At 36.0% G+C, this 21,916-nt stretch overlaps 1 protein-coding gene across 4 annotated transcripts in view; it reads right to left on the bottom strand.

Moving 5' to 3' along the window:
- Positions 1-21,916, bottom strand: part of KMT2E (lysine methyltransferase 2E (inactive)) — a 105,664-nt gene that overhangs the window by 58,050 nt on the left and 25,698 nt on the right. For all 4 annotated transcript variants that reach the window (XM_055085072.1, XM_055085074.1, XM_055085073.1 and 1 more), the window contains one exon: positions 20,494-20,678. In XM_055085072.1, coding sequence (XP_054941047.1) covers positions 20,494-20,564 — 71 coding nt within the window. In that variant the 5' untranslated portion in view covers positions 20,565-20,678. The remainder of the gene's footprint in view (positions 1-20,493; positions 20,679-21,916) is intronic.

The raw sequence follows: 21,916 nt of genomic DNA, 5'->3' as shown, positions 1-21,916 counted from the left end.
GCTTCCCTGGTGGCGCAGTGGTTGCGAGTCCACCTGCTGATGCAGGGGACATGGGTTTGTGCTCCGGTCCGGGAAGATCCCACATGCTGCGAAGAGGCTGGGCCCGTGAGCCATGGCTGCTGAGCCTGCACATCCGGAGCCTGTGCTCCGCAACGGGAGAGGCCACAACAGTGAGAGGCCCGCGTACCGCAAAAAAGAAAAAAAAGAAAAATACAGAGGGAAGAAACGGGGTTTTAGCAATTCCTGACCTATTATTAAAGCAAGATGTAGGAATTGTGGCCATTATAGAAAGATTCAATCTTAGGGATTTAGAGTGTGGCAAGAAATTTGTATTTTGGAGTAGATAATGGTTGGAAATTAAAACAATAAGACTTTCAGTGCAAATATAGATAAATTCAAGCATGTAAACAAGCCACAAATCCTTTGCATAACCTCATGATTCAAATTAAAGCTATACAGCACTATTCACAATAGCCAAGACATGGAAACAACCTAAATGTCCATGAACAGATGAACAGATAAATAAGATGTAGTACATATATACAATGGAATACTACTCAGCCATAAAAAAGAATGAAATAATGCCATTTGCAGCAACCTGGATCCAACTAGAGATTATCATACTAAGTGAAGTATGTCAGAAAGAGAAAGACAAATACCATATGATATCACTTATATGTGGAATCGAATATATGGCACAAATGAACCTATCTACAAAACAGAAATAGACTCACAGACATAGAGAACAGACTTGTGGTTGCGAGGGGGGAGGGAGAGGGATGGACTGAAAGTTTGGGGTTAGTAGATGAAAACTATTACATTTAGAATGGATAAACAACACGGTCCTACTGCATAGGACAGGGACTATATCCAATCTCCTAGGATAAACCATAATGGAAAAGAATATAAAAAAGAATGTATATATGTGTATAACTGAGTCACTTTGCTGTACAACAGAAATTAGCACAACACTGTAAATCAACTATACTTTAATATTAAAAAATAAAAAATTAAAGTTGTAAATACTAACAAGTTGGCAATGCAAGAAGGCAGAAATACTTCATCAAGATCCTCATTTCTAATGCAGCTACTTAATAAAAGTAATTTTAAAAAGAAGGTAACAATTGTTAAAAAAAAAAATGGGTTGACATATTTTAAGGATTTTTCCAAACTGTAAGATAGTATTAAAAAGAAAAACAAAAAAAGACAAAAAAACAAACAAAAAAAAGGACACCAGATAGCCTTAGAAATGTTCCCTAAGAAGTCCCATGGTGCTAAACATCCTCAAAACACACTGTGAATCTGAAAACAACTTTGTGACAAATACCAAAAGTCAAACATCCTTTAGATCCAGTAACCCCATTTTTGGAAATTTATCCTAAGAAAGTAATTCCCACTAAATAACGACCTGCAGAATTGAGATGTTCTTTGTAATACTATTCATAAAACTAGATATGAGTAGAAATCATTTAAATGTCCAATCAACAGAAAATTATTAAATCTGAGCAACCTACCATATGTACATATGGACAATAGCACAGCAAGAACTCATGGTAACAAAAATCACTGTATTAAGCAGTGGTTTCTCTTTAAAAAAAAAAAAAAATCACTATATTATGGTTACAGGAGTTTTCCTCAAAATCTCCTGTAATGTTACCATAAAGCTTTAGTAAATTTTTAACTGCAGGGCTAAAGAGATAATATGCAATAGTAAGTTTTTGTGTAAATAGTTGCTTCAGGGCTCTGTTTAGCCAATTTATATTGTCACATAAATGCCGAGTTAATACACAGGTATAACATTTACCATCGAGAAAACTACATTAGTATAATATTTCTATAAATAATTATGTATCAAAACATAAACCATGGTGCTGTGTTCATCCTGCAGACAAATAAGATTTCACTTACATAACTGTGATGTCACTTTTCAAAGAGAGTGTGATTATTTGTATTCATTATATATTGTTTTGTATGTGTTCTTAAATCACTGAAACATTGATCACTGTCAAAAAGATGATCTTCATCCATGTGAAACTTCCTAAAGGATAATCATTCTCTAGTTTGGGAATTCAAAATGTCCAAAATGTTAAAAAAAAAAAAACAAAAACAAGTAATTAAAGTATTCCTAATGTATAAGCAATAAGATATGGTCAAATGATCAATATGACCTGAATTATAGTTTTCAAAACCTTGAATTGTTTCCCGTAGGTAGAGAAACTCAAATGCAGAAAGAGATTCTAATAAGCAACTGGTTCTAAAACTGAAAAAAGAAGTATGCTCTTATTAACTAAGTCAATACTGATTGCTTCTTTTAGAAGTTCTCTAAAAGCTAATAAATGCAGAAGGAATAATCAAATTAGAAAAATTACCAATCTGCTACCTTCGAGAGATAATGGATTTTGGCAACAGATAACCATGGATGCTAAAACCTTGAAAGTTTAAAGATTATGGACAGATATGGCTGACAACACCTGAACTTCTTGATCATTCTTAGCATCACTGGAAGTTAGACAACTAAGTTTTTATGTGCTTCTTCTAATATTATGCAATAGAAAATATAAAGTCCCACATAAAAAGTTTCATGCTGAAAAAAGAAATATGAAAGAAAAGAGAGGGAAGAAAAAACAAATCTGAAGCTAATCACATCTCTTTATCTAAATATCAGTTTATCAGAAATATGGGGAAAGTGGAATATTACATGATGCCAAAAGGAAGAAAAGAGCCAAATACAGAATACTGACATTTCTGTAGCCCAAATGATCCAGTTTCTTACACAGTATGAGGAAAAACACAATTTAAAGGGTTGTTCCAGATAAAAAAATGATTCAAGAGACATTTCAATCAAATACAATGTGTGGATCTTGTCTGGAGCCAATTTGAACACACCAATTACAAGAAGACAGTTTTGAGACAAATGAAAGGAATCTGAAGATGAACTGGGTATTTTATATTAAGGAAGTATTAATTTTGCTATATGAGATAATAGTATTGTGGTTTTTTAAAAAAGTCCTTCTCTGTTAGTGATGCATACTGAAGTATACATAGTTAAACTGATGTGGGGATATGCTTTAAAAATCTTTAAAACTATGGGATACATGAAACAAGACTGGCAAAACTTTGAATACTGCTGAAGCTGAGTACTGGCCACCTGAGATTATTATACTGTTCTCCCTACTACTGTACATATTTTTGTATTTCCCTACTAAAAAGGTTTTTTTTTTTTTTAAGTTCCCCAAGCCTTTTATCTTACATATACTGTCCTACATAAAATAGGTAACTATAAGAATGGTATACTTCCTCCCAACTCAGGAAGACGTCCTTGCCATCTATTTCTAAGCCTCTATCTGGGGAATCTCTCTTAACCCTTACTTTTTTTTTTTTTTTTAAATAAATTTATTTATTTTATTTATTTATTTTTGGCTGCACTAGGTCTTTGTTGCTGGGCACAGGCTTTCTCTAGTTGTGGCGAGCGGGGGCTACTCTTCGTTGCGGCGCGCAGGCTTCTCATCGAGGTGGCTTCTCTTGTTGTAGAGCACAGGCCCCAGGTGCACGGCCTTCAGTAGTTGTAGCACACGGGGCACGGACCTAGTTGCTCCGCGGCATGTGGGATCTTCCCGGACCAGGGCTCGAACCCAAGTCCCCTGCACTGGTAGGCGGATTCTTAACCACTGTGCCACCAGGGAAGCCCAGCCCTTACTTCTTAATTTCAACACAGTCCTCAAGGCTCACTTCAGGTACTCCTTAAGGAGCACTTTTGTGACTGCTTCAACTTGTAATTTTATAAATCCTACAGATTCCTACAGCACTTATATGCTGTACTGTTAATTTATTACTTTTCATGTAATATTTTCGTATGCTGTCAACCATCTTCCCATATGCATTTATTATTTTCTCTCCCAAACTCCAACAAAATTAATAAGTTTTATCCAGTAGGAAGAACATGGAATTGAGACTTACACATCTAATGCTGGCCACTAAATGGGTACAGGTACAGTATGCACCTTTCCGAACCTGAGTTTTTTATTTGTAAAGTGGGGATAAATATACCTGCTTCACCCTCTCTCCAGAAATATGGATGAAACTCAAATGACACAGAGGATGTGAAAAAGTATTTTTCTCAACTGTATTATAAATGTGTAACATACTCATGTATTCAGAAATGCCTCTGAATCTAACTATGAATATTCAGTATGAAGTTGCTTTTACATTATTTTAAAACCTTAACTCCACAATAATTCAATTCCAGTAAAGTTCTAAGTATAAGTTTAACTAGACCTATTTTAAATAAATCACTAAATTTGCAAGGTATCAAAACCTTATTGATATTTAAATCACTTAGTAAATATTTATTGAGCTCTGAAATATGTGCTAAAGTCCTTATAAAGTTTATTTTTATTTATTTATTTTATAAATTTATTTTATTTTTATTTTTGGCTGTGTTGGGTCTTTGCTGCTGCTCGCAGGCTTTCTCTACTTGCTGCGAGTGGGGGCTACTCTTCGTCGCGGTGCGCGGGCTTCTCATTGCGGTGACTTATCTTGTCGCGGAGCACGGGCTTTAGGCGCGTGGGCTTCAGTAGTTGCAGCACGTGGGCTCTGTAGTTGTGGCTCGCAGGCTCTAGAGCACAGGCTCAGTAGTTGTGGCGCACAGGCTTACCTGCTCCGCAGAATGTGGGATCTTCCCGGACCAGGGATCGAACACAGGTCCCTTCATTGGCAGGCGGATTCTTAACCACTGCGCCACCAAGGAAGCCCCATAAAGTTTATTTTTAAAGTACAGTCCTATAACTCCCTAAATCAGACTGAGATAAGTGCCTTTGCTATCCTTTTGTAAAGCAGATTTTTAATACATATTTTCTTAGAGTTGAGTCCATATATACCACTGAGTTTTCACATAGCAAAAGACTAAACTTTATACCAAGAAATGTAATCAGTAATCATGAACATGTAATATTGATATAATAAAGTTTTAAAATTCTAGGTCGGTGATTCAGAACATTAACCAGCAAAATGTTTTATTGCTACACTGTGTGTGTGTGTATATATATATATATATATATACACACACACATATGTATTACTAATCTAACATGAACACACAAAGCAATATACATACATCACTTTTCCATACTTACTTTCCTTATCTCTTTTAATGACGTTATACGCTCCAGGAGGCAAGGACCAATTACTATAGTAAAGGTTATTTACCACAAACAAAATAGGAAATAGAAAATGGTGTAACAACAGAATGAGATTAATGTTCTAGTTTTAATTCCAATCACTGCTTAAAACATTCCTAATTTCAACACAAAAGCTAATAAGCCAGGAATCACTATCACTGGCAGCAGAGATTTTTTTAAATGTTTAGACTGTTTTAAAATGAATATTTCTAAAGTTTTTGGTTTAAAAGGTTTTTAAAAGAGCTATATAGAGGTATGTTAAGCCTTAAGCATGTCAATGAAAAATGAAGCTAATTTTGGTGGAATACTTAATACAATATACATATGTAAGGTTTATGTAGATTAACACAATCTGATACAATATATTAGATACATTTTTCACACAATCTAATATCCAACATGTTGGGACTTCCCTGGCAATCCAGTCGTTAAGACTCCGCACTTCCAATGCAGGGAGTGCAGGTTTGATTCCTGGTCAAGGAACTAAGATACCATATGTCACGGGGCACGGCCAAAAAAAAAAAAGAAAAGAATATCCAACATGTTAAACCAAGGAGCAGTATGTGAGCTCCTTAAAGAGAAGTGACTATTTTATTCAAAAGTTTTGTATGGGAATACTTTACTTTATTCCTCTTTTTAAAACTCTTAGGGCTTCCCTGGTGGCGCAGTGGTTGAGAATCTGCCTGCTAATGCAGGGGGCACGGGTTCGAGCCCTGGTCTGGGAGGATCCCACATGCCGCAGAGCAACTAGGCCCGTGAGCCACAACTACTGAGCCTGCGCGTCTGGAGCCTGTGCTCCGCAACAAGAGAGGCCGCGATGGTGAGGCCTGCGCACCGCGATGAAAAGTGGCCCCCGCTTGCCACAACTAGAGAAAGCCCTCGCACAGAAACGAAGACCCAACACAGCAAAAATAAATAAATTAATTAATAAACTCCTACCCCCAATATCTTCTGAAAAAAAAAACAAAAAACAAAAACAAAACTCTTAAAGACACCCCTTAGTTTTTATGTTTTAATGTTAAGTAACTAAGAACCTATCCATACAGATAGGTTCACGCCTACCTCCACTGAACTATCATGCTTCCCAATACACAGGTCTCAAACTTATAAACAATCTTCATAACATGCCCCTTAAGCCCTGGTGATCATTTATGTTTCCCCAGATCCATTTATTTCTTCAATAATATGTGGCAGACAGAAAGGCAGGGTACGACAGCCATGAGTATAATATATCCTGTACAAAGAGATGATAATCTCATGATGATCATCACTTTGCTGGACTCTCTTGACATAGTTTACTATACAAAGTCAAGAAATGATCTTATCTTAGTATTGATATTTCTGTCCCTGCTTATAGTGAAGCATTTGCCATTTTCTGCTGACTCACAGTCTTCTCAAATCTATATCTTATCACCCTTAACGTAAGCTTTCAGTACATGAAAGAATGAATCTGGAGATGTCATTATACAGTCCCTATTCCAAAGAAGTCATATAGACATGAAAACAGAGCAACCCTAATAATGCTGGAGGAGGACACCACAGTTTAGACCACTCCATCCAGAAAGTTTATTCCTATCCTTTGTTTCCATCTATGATAAATAGATGATATAAATCTATTGATCTATAGATTTATAGATCTACTGATCTATAAATCTATGATAAATCCCACTTACAGAATTTTTCTGGGTTTTTCTTGTATGTATTTACCTTACGATCAAAGGAGCACACAAACTGTAATTCAACAAATAGTTCTATGATGATGCTCAATGCGTAAAGTAACTTGTTAGACTCTAGACAGGATAGAAAGATATATGAAACCTACTCACACCCCTCTCTCCTCAGAGTTTCTGATCGTGGAAGGAATGGCAGGGTTAGCAAAAAGAGACAGGTATACAAAAACCCCCATACAAGGCAAAAATAGGGTAATGCCCTAAGAAAGGTATGGGTAAACGCTTAAAAAAAACTCCTCTTATGCATGAGACCTTGATCTTTAGTCAACTTTCTGCCTCTGTTCCCCTGCAAACCTGATAGCTAATTTGCTATACTGCTAGGTACATTAATAAAAATGATCCTTGGTTGGTAAATTAATTGTATCTGGACTGGGAAAATTATAAATACTTGATGAGGATGCCACAGATGTGAACTTCCCCAACATGCAGTGACTCCTGGAAGGGAACCTGGAAGTTCTGCCTATGCTTGTTACAAGAAATATTGGCTTCTGAGGTGCATGGGGCTTCTAAATTAGGGAACACCCTCACATCTGCCCAATGTGGATCTTAACTCCTTGTCCCTGACCAGTCACCTGAGAACCCAAGAAAATAACTCCTGGATGGCTGACTGTACTCTTTCATAGACTCACACAGAGAGGAACACTTGATGCTAACCTCTGATAAGCTATGGCTCCTATCCTATTTACCATGTAGACTAATGCCAAGTATGGCCTACGACAGTCTTGTAAGTCTGAATGTTTAGTTGAACCTAAAAAGACCTCCTTGTAGGAGTTGCAAAAGGTCAACGTTCTAGGCTCTAGGTTCTGCAGGGTTCAAGAGAAGGACATATCTACCTGAGTAACAGGAAAGATAAGGAGTGTCATCATGAGGTTTCATTAGATGTGAATGCTTCTGAAAGATATGCAGGAATTTCAACATTTGAATGTTAAACGAGGTAAATCTTCTATTGAAAAAATTTAACTTTAAAAAAAGCAGTAATGATGGAGAAAGACAATATCTCATGCATATGCAAAAGGTAGGAAAAATGGCCTGTAGAATCTTTAAGGAGTATGGAGAGGTCAGTTAGACTTCAAGACAGTGTTTATTTATTTAGCTGTTTTTCAAAATTAAATATACAAATCCCCATAATAGAAGGAGGGGGATTTTTCTTTGTAGATTTGGATTTAGAAAAAGATTACATTAAACTAGATCTTTAAGTGATCTGTGTACCAAAACCATCGAACACAAATTTAAACCCTTGCGCTGAAATCTCATGGCAATATTTGGTATTAAGTGGTAGTCAACCAGAATGATTCTGAACATACTCTTTTTTCCTAGCTCAAAATTAATATAGCAAAATTTTAAAATTTCAGAGAGCTCACAGAGCTCCCTAGGGATTACAACCACAGACCTCAGTTTGAATAGCACCGATTAAAGAAATACTGAGGGCCTAATGTTTGCCAGGGACTATGAGAGTTATAAAGATAAGACACTGTCTCTACCTTCAAGGAACTTATGATAATACAGTTTTCACTCATTCAATAAACATCTGAGCACACACTAAGTAGAAGAGACTGAGAGGCTGGAAATCAAAAAATAAAGAAGTAACAGCCGCCCTTCTCAAGAAACTGATGTATGGGGAAGACAAACAAGTACATCAATGATTACAATAGTGCTATAAGAGGCACACACAGGGGCCGTTCATAATAATTCATAATAGTTTAAGTAAGTTTTAAAGAATCAGTTAACAAGCCCAAGAAATAGAGGTGGAAGAGATGGAGAAGATATTCCAGACAGAAGGCACACATGGAATCAGCGATATCAACAGCAAGAAGTGTTTAAGCATGTTTCTCTAAGCATGATCAAAAGACCACCAGCACCACAATCATCAGTAGTGCATGTTACAATTTCTTACAACTCTACTTAACCAAATCAATCAAAAATTTTAAAGATCAGGCTCACAAATCTATATTGTAATAAGCACCTCAATCTACATTCACTGTAGTTTAGGAAGCACAGATTAAAACTGCTAAAATTCAGAGAAGAGTTAAAGGTATAGAGAAAGGGCCAGAGATGAGGTCAGATAAGTCAGGCAAGGAACAGTTCAAGAAGTACCTTGGGTATCCAGCTAAGGAATATGATCTTTACCCTGAAAAACTATACAGAGCCACTAACGGTTTGTTTCTCCCACAGGAAAGATCAGAGCAGCAGCATGGCAAAATAAAGCTGAGGGCTTCAAATGTGAGGTTGAGCAATCTGTGAATAATTCTCCCAGATTCAGTAGGTTTAGAAGCTCTGAACCTGATGAGAACATGTAAAAAGTGCTACCTCTCCAAGACTCCTCCTTGCTGATAAGTTACCTTTGCTCAGTTCTTTGCTTCACTGAAAAACACGTAGTACCCTGTCTAGTTTCAAAGTGATCCTCATGAGTGTAGGGTGCCCAGGGTCCAAACTGGTAACCTTTTTATTGAAGAAAGCGATATGACACTATGCAACTGCTATTATAACTAATAATTCTGCAATTTTATTCTTAAATTCCTTCAATACTAAGTACAGGACCAACCCAACCCACCTTGATGATTTACCTACATTAATATTTTATTAGGTACAGAACACAGGGCACATTAACCACTGTTAGATTCATTTGAAACTTAGCTACTTTCAATGACAATGTGGAAATAAATGACTTTAAAATATTTTATTACTGAAAGAAGACTTAACTCTTGATAATCCCTGGATCTATCAATTACACCACCAACAAGAAGTTTCCATTAATTCTCTAGCAGGCTTCCTTCTTACACTGTTTTTAAAACCTTACTAGACTTGGTGTCATTTGCCAAATACGCATCAAACTATCTTTTCATCCACTTAATTTCTAGTTGTTACACGTCATGCCAAACTTCTTTGAGTCGACTTTTCCATTTAAGACAGTTCTGAATTCTGAAAGAAATTTTTTACTTGGCTGTTTAGCCATACAAAGCTTGAGTCAGCTTCAAGGGCCTGTTTTTGATCTACAGCACATTACTAAAGAGCTTCCAAAAAAGAGACCTTTACATAGACTCTAAAGTTGAGAAAATACAATTATAAACTCCTACTTTTAACTATATGATCTGAGAATTTAAGCCTTCCTCGGTTAAAGACAATATGATTTAAAATTTCCTAGTTAAAATACCATCACTGGTTAAAAATCTTATACTGGAGAACTTTATATCCTTCCTACTTCTATTGATACATTCTGTCCTAATATATTCTATCATGGTGAGTACTCAGTCACTCAAATAATGTAGTAAATTTCAATTTCCCTCTTGTCACTATTTTAATTCTGCTAGTTTCCTAATGCCTTTTAGTATTTTCCACCTTCCTGAAATAGGCACTAGCCAGAACTGTTACTTTAAAGAACTGCAGCATTCATTTCAACTCATTGAAATCACACTAGCTGTTTTAAGATTTTTTTTTTTTTTAACATATAAGGGACATTTTGTTCAGTTCTATAGTCCTGTATATCTATCTACCACGAAGAGGCTGTAAAAAATTTGTAGCTTTAGTTCTACCTCTCCTAAACAAATGAAATAGAATTAGCTAAGATATGAGCACTATCATTTGTGTATAATACGCTTTGGGGTTAACCAAGAGACCTTCAAGCCATATGATTCATGACTTACTACTGTCTGCTTCCAAACTTTTTCATCCTCCCAGACACTTTGTACTCATTAAACCTCTTACCTCCTCCAGGCCCAAGCACCTGCTAACCTTTATTTTACTCTCTGTATCTATTTGCCCATTCTAGACACTTTATATAAATGGAATTATAAAATATTTATCCTTTTGTGTCTGGCTTACTTAGTGTAATGTTTTCAGGGTTCATCCATTTGTAGCATGTTTCAGAAGTCTATTCCTTTTTATGGCTGAATAATATTCCACTGTATAGATGTACCACATTTTGTTTATCTGTTCATCTGTTGATGGACACTTGGGATGTTTCCACCTTTTGGCTATTATGAGTAATGCTGTTATGAATATTGGTATTCAAGTACCTGTTTTGAGCCCTTGATTTCAGTTCTTTTGGGTATATACTTAGGAGTAGAATTCCTGGGTCATAAGGTAATTCTATGTTTAACGTTTTGAGAAACCACCAAACTGTTTTCCATCTGGTTTTCTTTTCATGCCTTAATCTCCTTTTTAAATGTTTCTCCTGTTTCTTAAATATTTTTGTTTTCTAGGTGTCTATACTTTGTAAACTGTACTGGAGGTTTCATCCACTAGTACTGTAGCTTTCATCATTTCCTAAGTGTTCATGACTTCCAAATCAGCCTTAACCTAATTCTATCTCATTAGCTCCCAAATAGCTACCCAAATAGCTCTCCACATTACTAGACCTCTTAATTTAGATGTGTCATGACTATAAAGTACATGTTTGTTGTAGAAAATCCTTTCTCACGTCCCAGATTTTGGAATTTAAAATTAAATTTAGAGCTGGGGCCAGCAAACTTTTTCTGTAAAGGACCAGAGAGTAAATATATTTAAGGCTTGGAACAACATGGTTTCTTTTGCAACTACTCAGCTCTACTGTACCTGGTAAGCCAGAAGACATATGTAAATAATTGGGCATGACTTTTTAAAATAATTTATTTTTTATTTATTTTTGGCTGCGATAGGTCTTTGTTGCACGCGGGCTTTCTCTAGTTGCAGTGAGCGGGGGCTACTCTTCGTTGCGGTGTGCGGGCCTCTCATAGCAGCGGCTTCTCTTGTTGCACAGCACAGGCTCTAGGCATGCGGGCTTCAGTAGTTGTGGTGTGTGGGCTCAGTAGATGTGGCCTGTGGGCTCTAGAGCACAGGCTAAGTAGTTGTGGCACATGGGCTTAGTTGCTCCACAGCATGTGGGATCTTCCCAGACCAGGGCTCGAACTCATGTCCCCTGCATTGGCAGGCGGATTCTTAACCACAGCGCCACCAGAGAAGTCCATGACTAGTTTTGTTTTGTTTTTTAAAATTTATTTATTTATGCAGATTCTTAACCATTGCGCCACCAGGGAAGTCCATGACTGAGTTTTTTTTCCTTTTAAAATTAATTAATTAATTAATTAATTAATGCAGATTCTTAACCACTGCGCCACCAGGGAAGTCCATGACTGAGTTTTGTTTGTCTGTTTATTTATGACTGCATTGGGTCTTTGTTGCTGTGTGCAGGCTTCTCATTGTGGTGGCTTCTCTTGTGGCGGAGCACAGCCTCCAGGCATGCGGGCTTCAGTAGTTGTGGCTCACTGGCTTCAGTAGTTGTGGTTCACGGGCTCTAGAGTGCAGGCTCAGTAGTTGTGGCACACAGGCTTAGCTGCTCCACGGCATATGGGATCTTCCCGGACGAGGGATCGAACCCGTGTCCCCTGCATTGGCAGGCGGATTCTTAAGCACTGTGCCACCAGAGAAGCCCCATGACTGAGTTTTAATAAAACTTTATTCTCAAAAGTCAGGCAGCAGGCTGGATTTGGCTCAGGGATCCTAGTTTGCCAACTGCTTGTTTAGAGAGCGCAAATTCTGGGGAAGAACTGACTGTAATAAAGAGTACCCTTTTTCTCTAATTTCAATGGCTTAAGCAACTTACTGCTAGTTCAGTGGTATAACTTTCTTTGAAAATGTAAAAAGAACTCAATAGGAATTTCTTATTAATTTATTAGTAAATATTTATTGAGGGTTTATTATATACCAGCTACTGTTTTAGGTACTGGGAACACAACTCCATTATCTAAAATCTTGCATTTATATTCAAATTCTGTTCTCTTGTAAAATGGAAAAATGTCACTTTTTATTAGTCCTACTCTTCCACCTGCCCTCTGGTTCTCATCTCTTCTCGCCTTTTCAAGATCTTTACACTTTACTCTTGCCTGCAGTTATTATCCCATGTCTCCTGTATCTTCAGTCTCCCTCTACGTTAGATCATTCCTGTCTTATTTATTATTCCGTTTAAAACGCCTGCCCCCTTTTATTTATCATTCCATTTCTCTGTTCCTCTTTAGAGAAAACTCCTTGAAAGAGTTGTTTGTGCTCAACATCAGGCTGCACAACAGCACTTTAACTACCCATGTTGTCAAACCAATTGGTAATCGTAATTTACATACACTTTTCAGCATTTGATGTAAATAACCATTCCCTTCTCCTAAAAAGATTCAACTCTGCCGGCTTTCTGGGTACCACACTTAACTGGCCACTCGTTCTCAGTTTTTGCTTGATCTTCTGCCCACAAATGTTTCCTTTTTTCCCCAGGCTCATCTCAACTCTATCTCCATCTAGTTGCTTAATCCAAAACCCTAACGTGTCATTCTTGATTGCTCCTTTGCCCTCACCCTCAACACTAATTCTATGGTCGATCCTGTGTCTCCTTCCAATATGCATTTAGAATCAGTACACTTCTCTCCATTTCTACCATTTTCCTAGTCCAAGCCCTTGTCATCTCTTGCCTGGACACTGTGGTAACACTGTGAATGTACTTCATGTACTTTATGCCACCAACCTGTAAACTTAAAAATGGTTAAAATGGGCTTCCCTGGTGGCGCAGTGGTTGAGGGTCCGCCTGCCGATGCAGGGGACACGGGTTCGTGCCTCGGTCCAGGAAGATCCCACATGCCGCGGAGCAGCTAGGCCCGTGAGCCATGGCCGCTGAGCCTGTGTGTCCGGAGCCTGCGCTCCGCAACGGGAGAGGCCACAACAGTGAGAGGCCCGTGTACCAAAAAAAAAAAAAAAAAAAAAAAAGGTTAAAATGGTAAGTTTTATGTTATGTATATTTTACTACAATTTAAGAAAAAGAAAGAAAACCACAAAAGGATAGTTTCACTAAAGCCAAAGGTACAGAGAATCAATAGCATCAAATCCTGCTGAGAGAGCAAGCAATATGAGGCCTGAAAACCATGCATTAGCTTCAGTATGCCAGTAGCATGGTCAAAGTAAAAGCCGATTTGTATGGAGCAAGTGGAAGAATTAATAAAAGGGTGAATGATGCAAAGATTCAAGCATCTGAAGGGGCCTACAATTTAGACAGTGCACAAGGAATTACAGGAATGAGAGGCACAGATAATACTGACAAAAGGTCAAGACTTAATCTGAATTAGCCACTCTCAGAACCTACCTCTGACCCCGTGAGGTGATACTGGGGTCTTGGAAAAGGTAAAAGGCTGTTGCTAAGACTTGGTTAGTAGAGCAGATAGAACAAAGATATAGTAGGGCTTGTCTACATATGGCCCCAAGGGAGTGTCAGGATATGGCTTCTTTCCCTCAGATTGGAAGTAGTTTTGTTCTGGCCTAGAATTGGTGGTAGTAGATCTGCTCCTGCTGAGTCTAGAGAGGCATAATGTGGAGGACAGTTCCTGGACCCCCGACAATGCTGTCATGAAGCTAAGGGTTGAGGATCAGCTGCTGAGTCCTGCTTGGTGTGGCATAGAGTGCAGTAGGACAGGTACTATTCAGGGAAACAGAGTATCTGCTGCTCTAAAGTGATGTTCAGGCACTGTTCTAGAAGGTATTTTAAACATCACATTGTCCAACCTCCAGTTTTACAGACCGGGAGATGACTGATCTAAGTGCCACAAACTCGAGATCCAAGCCCTAATTTATTATTAAGTCACTGTGTATCCATGGGACATGCCACATAATCACTCTGGGTCTCAGTTTCCACATTTATAAAATGAAGTCTTAATTCTAAGTCACATGGCATTATAATAGCAAAGAAAATACTAAAGCCCATATCTCTTATGTTGATCTAGTACTTTTCCCACCGAACCGCATTACCCCCACTATTCCTGTGAAATTTACCAGAGTGCTATTTATGCCTATGGATTAATGATCTAATGAGGTAAACAGCTTTATACCTTATTTCTGTATTACAAAATAGTACTATGTGTCATTTTATTAGAGATACACAAAGCCTGATTTCTGGAAATTCTGAATCTATGTCACTTTAACTGTCATTACTTCACAAACTTTACAAATATGGAGAACAATTTTGGTCATTAAAGTTGAAATTATTTACATAATATTTCCATTCTTAAAAATGAAAATAGGCTATTTTCAAATATGTTACAGTTCTAGATTATTGTTGAAAACTCAGAAAGCAGAACAACTACCATTTTGTTTACAGTAATCTGATGTTGCCACATTTTCCTGGAACCACTTTACAAATTTAAAACCTTGTTTATATCAAAATATCCTTATTCTTTAAAAAGCCATCAAAAATCATCATTCATTACACATTTTAGTGCAGACGTTTAAGTAGTCAGGTGAACTAGATCTAAAAAGAGAGAAAAGCCAATCATTAAATTGAGAGGCATTTACAGAAAAAGAACAGGTTAGAATGATTGATCAAAATAAGCTCTGATTCCTCCTGAAATTGGACTTTTATGACTTCCTTCTTCCTCATCAAAAATTTAATTTCTTCCCTGTATAAACCTACAAAATATAGTTGGATTTTAATGAGAAGCTTATGCCACTGTTTTAGGTGAAACCTCTAATTTTCCTTTTAATGTTTAAAACATTCAATAACAGACACTTGGGTATCAGTAATTGCACATGGACAGACTGGCTCCCTGTTATATTAATGAATGTGAAAGATCTCCAGGAGTTCTCAGTATGCTCCTTCAGATCTATGATCAAAACATGTCTATCATTCTTGTTATAACCTATTACTTTTTAAAGATATATTAAAAGTACACAAACTACAATAGTATACAAGAAATTTTTTTAAATGGAGAGGTTTGGTGTGACAATTGTCCTCAGTTTATCACATGTGGCATTTTACTTCATTTAACTCATCCGTTAAGAAAACTTAGCTCTTTGGATCTATGTGGCAAAATGGATCTGGAGCCAAGCAGCCTTGGGTTTTAACTCTCTTATTTTTTATTAACTATGGCCTTTTTTATTAACTATGGCTTTAGTTAATTAAGTCTGTTAATCTCCTTGAGCTGCATTTCTTTTGCAAAATGGGAATAATACCTGCCCAACTTTTTGCTGGGGTTATGAAGAGGTATTACACACTATGTTACAGACAACTCTATGAATGCAGTGAGCTCTGTAATCAGTATCACAAGTGGGAAAAAAAATTAAGAGAAAAAAATGTGTTTATTATAAGTATAAAGCAAATGAGAAATTCAACGTCATTCTAAGAACCGTTCTAAACAATGCTAAGACAGTACTTTAAAATAGGCTTTTGAATATTAAAACAAAATCACATTTAAATGAAAGCACTTCCAAATTAGGATAAGCAAATCAACACTTTAAGAGCAGCAGAAAGTATTAGCTTCTTGATAGTAGATTAAGTGTAAAGAAATCATAAGCAGAAATGTTAAGTACTAGTGGAACATGAACAAGTAAAAAGCTATTGAAAACATTTCATTATACACAAAACATTTTAGTATCTTCAATTACAGAAATTCAGGCTAAAAGCAACCAAACACTTCAACAAATTAATCAATTCTGTCAGCAGGTGGCTCTAGTGACACTGAAATAACTTAATATCAAATACTATAAACAAAATATAGAGAGTAAAAATGTACTGAATCTCAGAAATTTGGAGTCAAAAAGAGTCACATTAATACTTCAATCCAAGCCTTGTTTTTCAAATGAAGACACAAAAGCCTACCATAATTAGTGGCTTAAGTCTACCATAAGTAAGTCTACCATAATTAAGTATGTTAGTGGCAAAACAAGACTGAAAACCCAGATATCTCTCTTTAGTACTCTCAAGTCAACAAAGAGGCATTTACTGTATTGCCAGGCATAGTACTAAAAGCCCTCCTCCAAAATAATTCACCTATAACTTAGATATGTCACATTTACTAATTTGTCTACCTCATCCAAAAATACACATAATTTTATAAAAGCTCATTATAAAGACTCTAAAGGAATATTTGGTAGTAATAATAATGTTAAAAGGAATACAATGTGAGCAATCATGTTCCCAGTCTCTGAGAGGAGAGAGTAATTTGGCTCTTCTTTTTAAAAAAGGCTAGGAAAGAATAAATTTAACACTCCCCATTTTATACCTCTTCCCACTTCCCAGCTCCAGAAGGGTTTCTCATCTTTGCTTCTTTAACCAATTTAGTAATTCAGATGGAATGTCAGACGTAAAATAGTTAAGAAGCAACAGAATAGGTCAATTTCTACCAATTAGGATAAAAAACACACAATTCTAATAAATGGCCAAACTCTGGCTCACTTTCCTAACTATCTAGTGGTAATGGAGTCTAGGTTTTCTTTCATATTTCTTACCTTTGAGCAGAGACCTGATGAGACTACCTTTGTTACATGCAGTCATATACTATATTGAATTTACTACTCCTAAAACTAAAGCTACTACTTACATGAGCCATATATCAAAATAAATCAGTTGTTATATAAATCACTTTTTGTAACAGTATTAGAAAAGGAGCTATAATAGAAATAAGCCTAAAATCAACACATCAATAAGTTCTGCCTCTGCCACTTAACTGCTCTGTGACTTCAGTTTCCTCACCTATAACTTGAAAATAATATCTACACCTAATACTTACATCTTTATCTTTCTTATTCAGAAAGAAACAGATCATTATGATCTCAGTTAGAATTTTTAAAACTAGTCTAGGCTTCATTGTTCTTTTCTCTTCTGAGAGCCTATACTTTGTTATTTGGTCTAGAACTTCTCTATCCAATACAGCAGCCTCTAGACATGTGCTACTGAACACCTGAAATGCGCCTAGTTTGAACTGAGAGGCACTGGATGTGTGAAACCAACACTTGGCAAGGTAATGGGGAACAGAAAAAAGCAAAATACAAGATCCCTAACTCTGCAGGAAAGGTAAAACAAACCCAAGATTTTCTAAAACTTAGAAATGAGAGGAAAAGAAATATGTAACAAAGAAGCTGGACTTGATGGGAATAATGAGTCTTATTTTAGAGACATAATAATCCAAGAGCAAACGTTACTGAGTATGAAAATACCAGACTAGAGCTTAACAAACCCATTCTTCATAGATACTGAACCAGACCTTCAATTTCCTATCTATAAAATGCTACAGATAGCATGAACTCTATCTAGATGAACTCAGACTAGATGAACATTAAGTGATCAAATAAATTCCCCTTTACAGCCTTAGAAGTGAGTATAAATTTGGTCTAGTATACTAATTCACTCAGTAAGCAATCATCAAGTACCTCCTAAACTTTATATTAGTTTATTAGTGATATATTATAATTTAGCAGTATAATATTTTAAAAAATATAACATATAATTAATAACATTATATAGCCACACGAGTGTAATAAAATATAATTCTCCCTCTTTTTAAAAAACATTTTGAGGGGCTTCCCTGGTGGCGCAGTGGTTGAGAGTCCGCCTGCCGATGCAGGGGACACGGGTTTGTGCCCCGGTCTGGGAGGATCCCACATGCTGCGGAGTGGCTAGGCCCGTGAGCCATGGCCGCTGAGCCTGCGTGTCCGGAGCCTGTGCTCCGCAACGGGAGAGGCCACAGCAGTGAGAGGCCCGTGTACCACACAAAAAAAAAATTGAAATAATTATGTAGATTCACAGGATCCTGCATCAACACAACTATAGTATCTTCTGATTACGTATTTGAAATAAAAAGGAAGCAACTTGTTAATTACATCAACATTTCTTATGAAAACAACTCCAAAAGCTTTATGAATCTGTGGGAATGGGTGATGGGGTGATGTGATTTAAGGATCTTTTTAAGCTTCCAGGTTTTATATATTTATATATATAGAGAGAGAAAAGTTTTTAAGTTTGAAAATTAAACTACAAAAATTCTGATAGTTGTCGCATAATAGAAACTGGTACCAGCTATCCTTTCTGTGTCCACTGAGTAGAGGATACTATGCCCAAAGGACATATACCTGTATGTGGAATAGAAAAAACTAATTTCCTAAAACAGAAATGTTCTTTAAAAAATAGTCATCCTGTAATTACCTACAAATTGATCATTTTCTCATAATAAAAATGGCCACATTTATATTAGGAAAGATTTGGCTCCACAATATAAATCATACTTTTTCTACACATGCTCTATAAATGCATTTAATAAAGAACATAGGCAGAAAGCAATCCCCTACACTGCCCTCTTTCAATATATTATTCATTCTCTTTTAACTGTATAATTAATATGTGGCTTTCATTCTGTTTGTGAATTGCCTTACAGTACACATACTAAACATGCAAACAAGGCAAAGGTGTATCTCACATTGTATACTGGACTAATTCCTATCTGGTATATAAATAATATCTCATAAACTACATCATGTATTCAGTGCCTAAGAGGCCAACTTAAAAAAAGACTGTCAAGGTGAATATTTTTAGGAAGCAAAGAATCTTTGATTATTACCAATAAATGCCTATAACTATCATCAGATATAGATTTGCATCTATCAGATGCTATACATTGAGAAAAACTAGTACTTTAGCCTGGGAACCTCTTGCCTGTCAAGCCCTGCTTCCAGGTTCTTTCCTTCCTTAGTAGTGTCACTACCTGGGCAGAATGAATGTCAATCAACTGTCATAAGAGTGCCATGTTTGGGAATCTATTACTTTACAACAAAAATAATTTAACGCATAGTGTAAAAAAATGGCTTTTAAAGACTGTATGATAATAATCATACAGTTAAATGGACTATGTAGCATATTACAGGAATACTAGAGAGCATCCCTGAGTCTTTCTCAATGGCAGAAGCAGGAGTGGTGAAAACACTTCTAGACCATTTGAAATGCCAGCAAAAGGAGAATATTAACTGCAATTTTTGTCCTTTCTACATACCAGTTTTAGGAGCTCAAAAATAAATAAATTTGTGTGTGGTTTTTTTTTAACTTGAATTCAGCTTTCTGGTCAATGAGCGTCCCATTTAGCACAATACAACTACATATTGAATCCGAGAGCAAACATATGCATCTTTCCATCCTTTAGATTCCAACACTGTCACATGAACCCCTTGCAATTTCCAAAAACAATCAATTTTCACAGCAATAACTTAGTGTTAATGTAGTGGTCTTTCAAGATTAAAATAAAATGAAATCTATCCACACAACTGCCAAGACCAAAGAGTTAGAGGCAAGGAAGAACCTTTCACTGAATCCCTCAGAAATGGCTCCCATAAAAGCAAAAAGTGGCAAAGTATACATCTAGAAGGAAATACTCCCCTTTTCTTATTTAAAAATGGCCTGAATTTTATTTTTCAACTCAACTGTTTTAAAAATGAAGTAATTACTGTGTTTAAATGGATATTACAATTTCTTAAAGATTCAAATTTAAAACCAAATTAATTTTCCAATATAAACATGAAAGATCTTACAATTTAAAAAAACAGTAACCTGTTACCTTGATTATTGATGTCAACAATTAGCAAATGGAAAAGACAAAAACAATCTGAAAAAGATAGAGCATTTTGGCTCAAAAGTTATTTACAAAGTAATTTTAGTTAAAGGAATTTTTGCCTTTAAACTTCTGACATTTTATTTTAGCCAAGAGTCTAAAATGAGAAAAAATATAAATGCAAATCAAGCACTGCTTGGTTGTGCTAAAATAATTATATGAAATATTTTGCCCTTCCCTATCCAAAATACCTTTAATTTAAATACTTACTCTGAGCCTGCAGCCATTTCCAAGTATGACGTTTCTGCTGTATCAACCCCCAATGGGATCACTATGCTCATGACGTTCGCCTCTGGTAAATTCGATTACTATGGAGTCCTATGCATTGGTATCCAAAACACTGGGGCATGCCAGCCACAGTGCTCATTGCAAACATCTAAGTGCATCCACAAACCCTATTTAAAAGAAAAGGGAACCAAAAGTTAAGAATCATCTTCATATTCCCAGCAACAGTCAACCTATAACAAAAGTAAGTAAAATACGTGAAGAAAGCATTCTTTATTAAAATATCAATACCAATTGGAATTTGCTCAAGGGGTCTCTATTTTATTTTTCTGGAATTAAGTTATGAGATTATGATCAAAAGAAAAGTTTCTGAATCATAATCTTTCTTAGGGAATGAATTTAGGATGCCAAAAGAAGGATTACTAAGGCATATTGCTTAGTGAGGAACCAACAAGTATTATTCATTTTGAAAGACAAAACAGAATTTCTTATAGCACTATCCAAAAATAAGTCTTCTTGGTTCAGTGAATGACTTAACAATAAACTAACAAATATTGAGACTTACTGTGGACTAAGCACCATACTAAGCTTTTACATGGATGGTCTATTTAATCCTCACAACTCTGAGATAGGGATCTCCATTTTACCACCGAGAAATTCAAAAGCAACTAAGGTTAAATAACATAACCAAAGTTGCTCAGTTTAAGAGATAAAACCAGAATTTGAACCAGTTCTATTCTATTGTTTATATTTTTTTAAAAATCTATTTTATTTGTAATAAAGTCAATTGTTTTATAGTGGTTGTCATTTTCCATACTACATAAATACATGTATATGGAGGGAGTTTATTTCTCCAGTTTTCTCCCATGAGTTAATGATCCCTCATACAGACAATTAGAAGAGAAATATACTTGAATATTTTTAAATATTCTTGTCATATACTTGAATACTTATTTTTAAACAAACTTACCATAGTAACAAAAACATATTCAGCTTCCGTATCAATTTTTCTAATCTAAATTCACTGTTTAACACCTGCTATATGTACTATATGTGAAATATCTACTCGAAATATTTTCAGCAATGATACGGTACAACTTGGAACAAAGCAGATAGAGATAACCACATAAACAAGAGAAACAGTCAACATTGTCCCTCTCATGTTATACCTGAAATACTGAAGAGAAGTGTTTCTTCAAATAGCAATTCTTGTATTTACCTTTAATTTTTACAAGTAAGCTTGAGAATATCTACTCAGGTTAATTCCTATTTCACAGATGATGCAGATTGCGAGCTCATATCTTATGGGGAAAAAAATACCAAAATATGGAAATAACGAGGTAATAGTAGTTTGAATTCTCTAAGAAAACGAGCCTTTACTTTTGAACCATGTATAACTGGGGGAGAG

The sequence above is a fragment of the Physeter macrocephalus genome, chromosome 5, assembly GCF_002837175.3.
Source record: "Physeter macrocephalus isolate SW-GA chromosome 5, ASM283717v5, whole genome shotgun sequence".
NCBI classification, from domain to species: domain Eukaryota; kingdom Metazoa; phylum Chordata; class Mammalia; order Artiodactyla; family Physeteridae; genus Physeter; species Physeter macrocephalus.
Note: the sequence above shows the minus strand (reverse complement) of the source record. Positions and strands in the feature narration are given on the sequence as shown.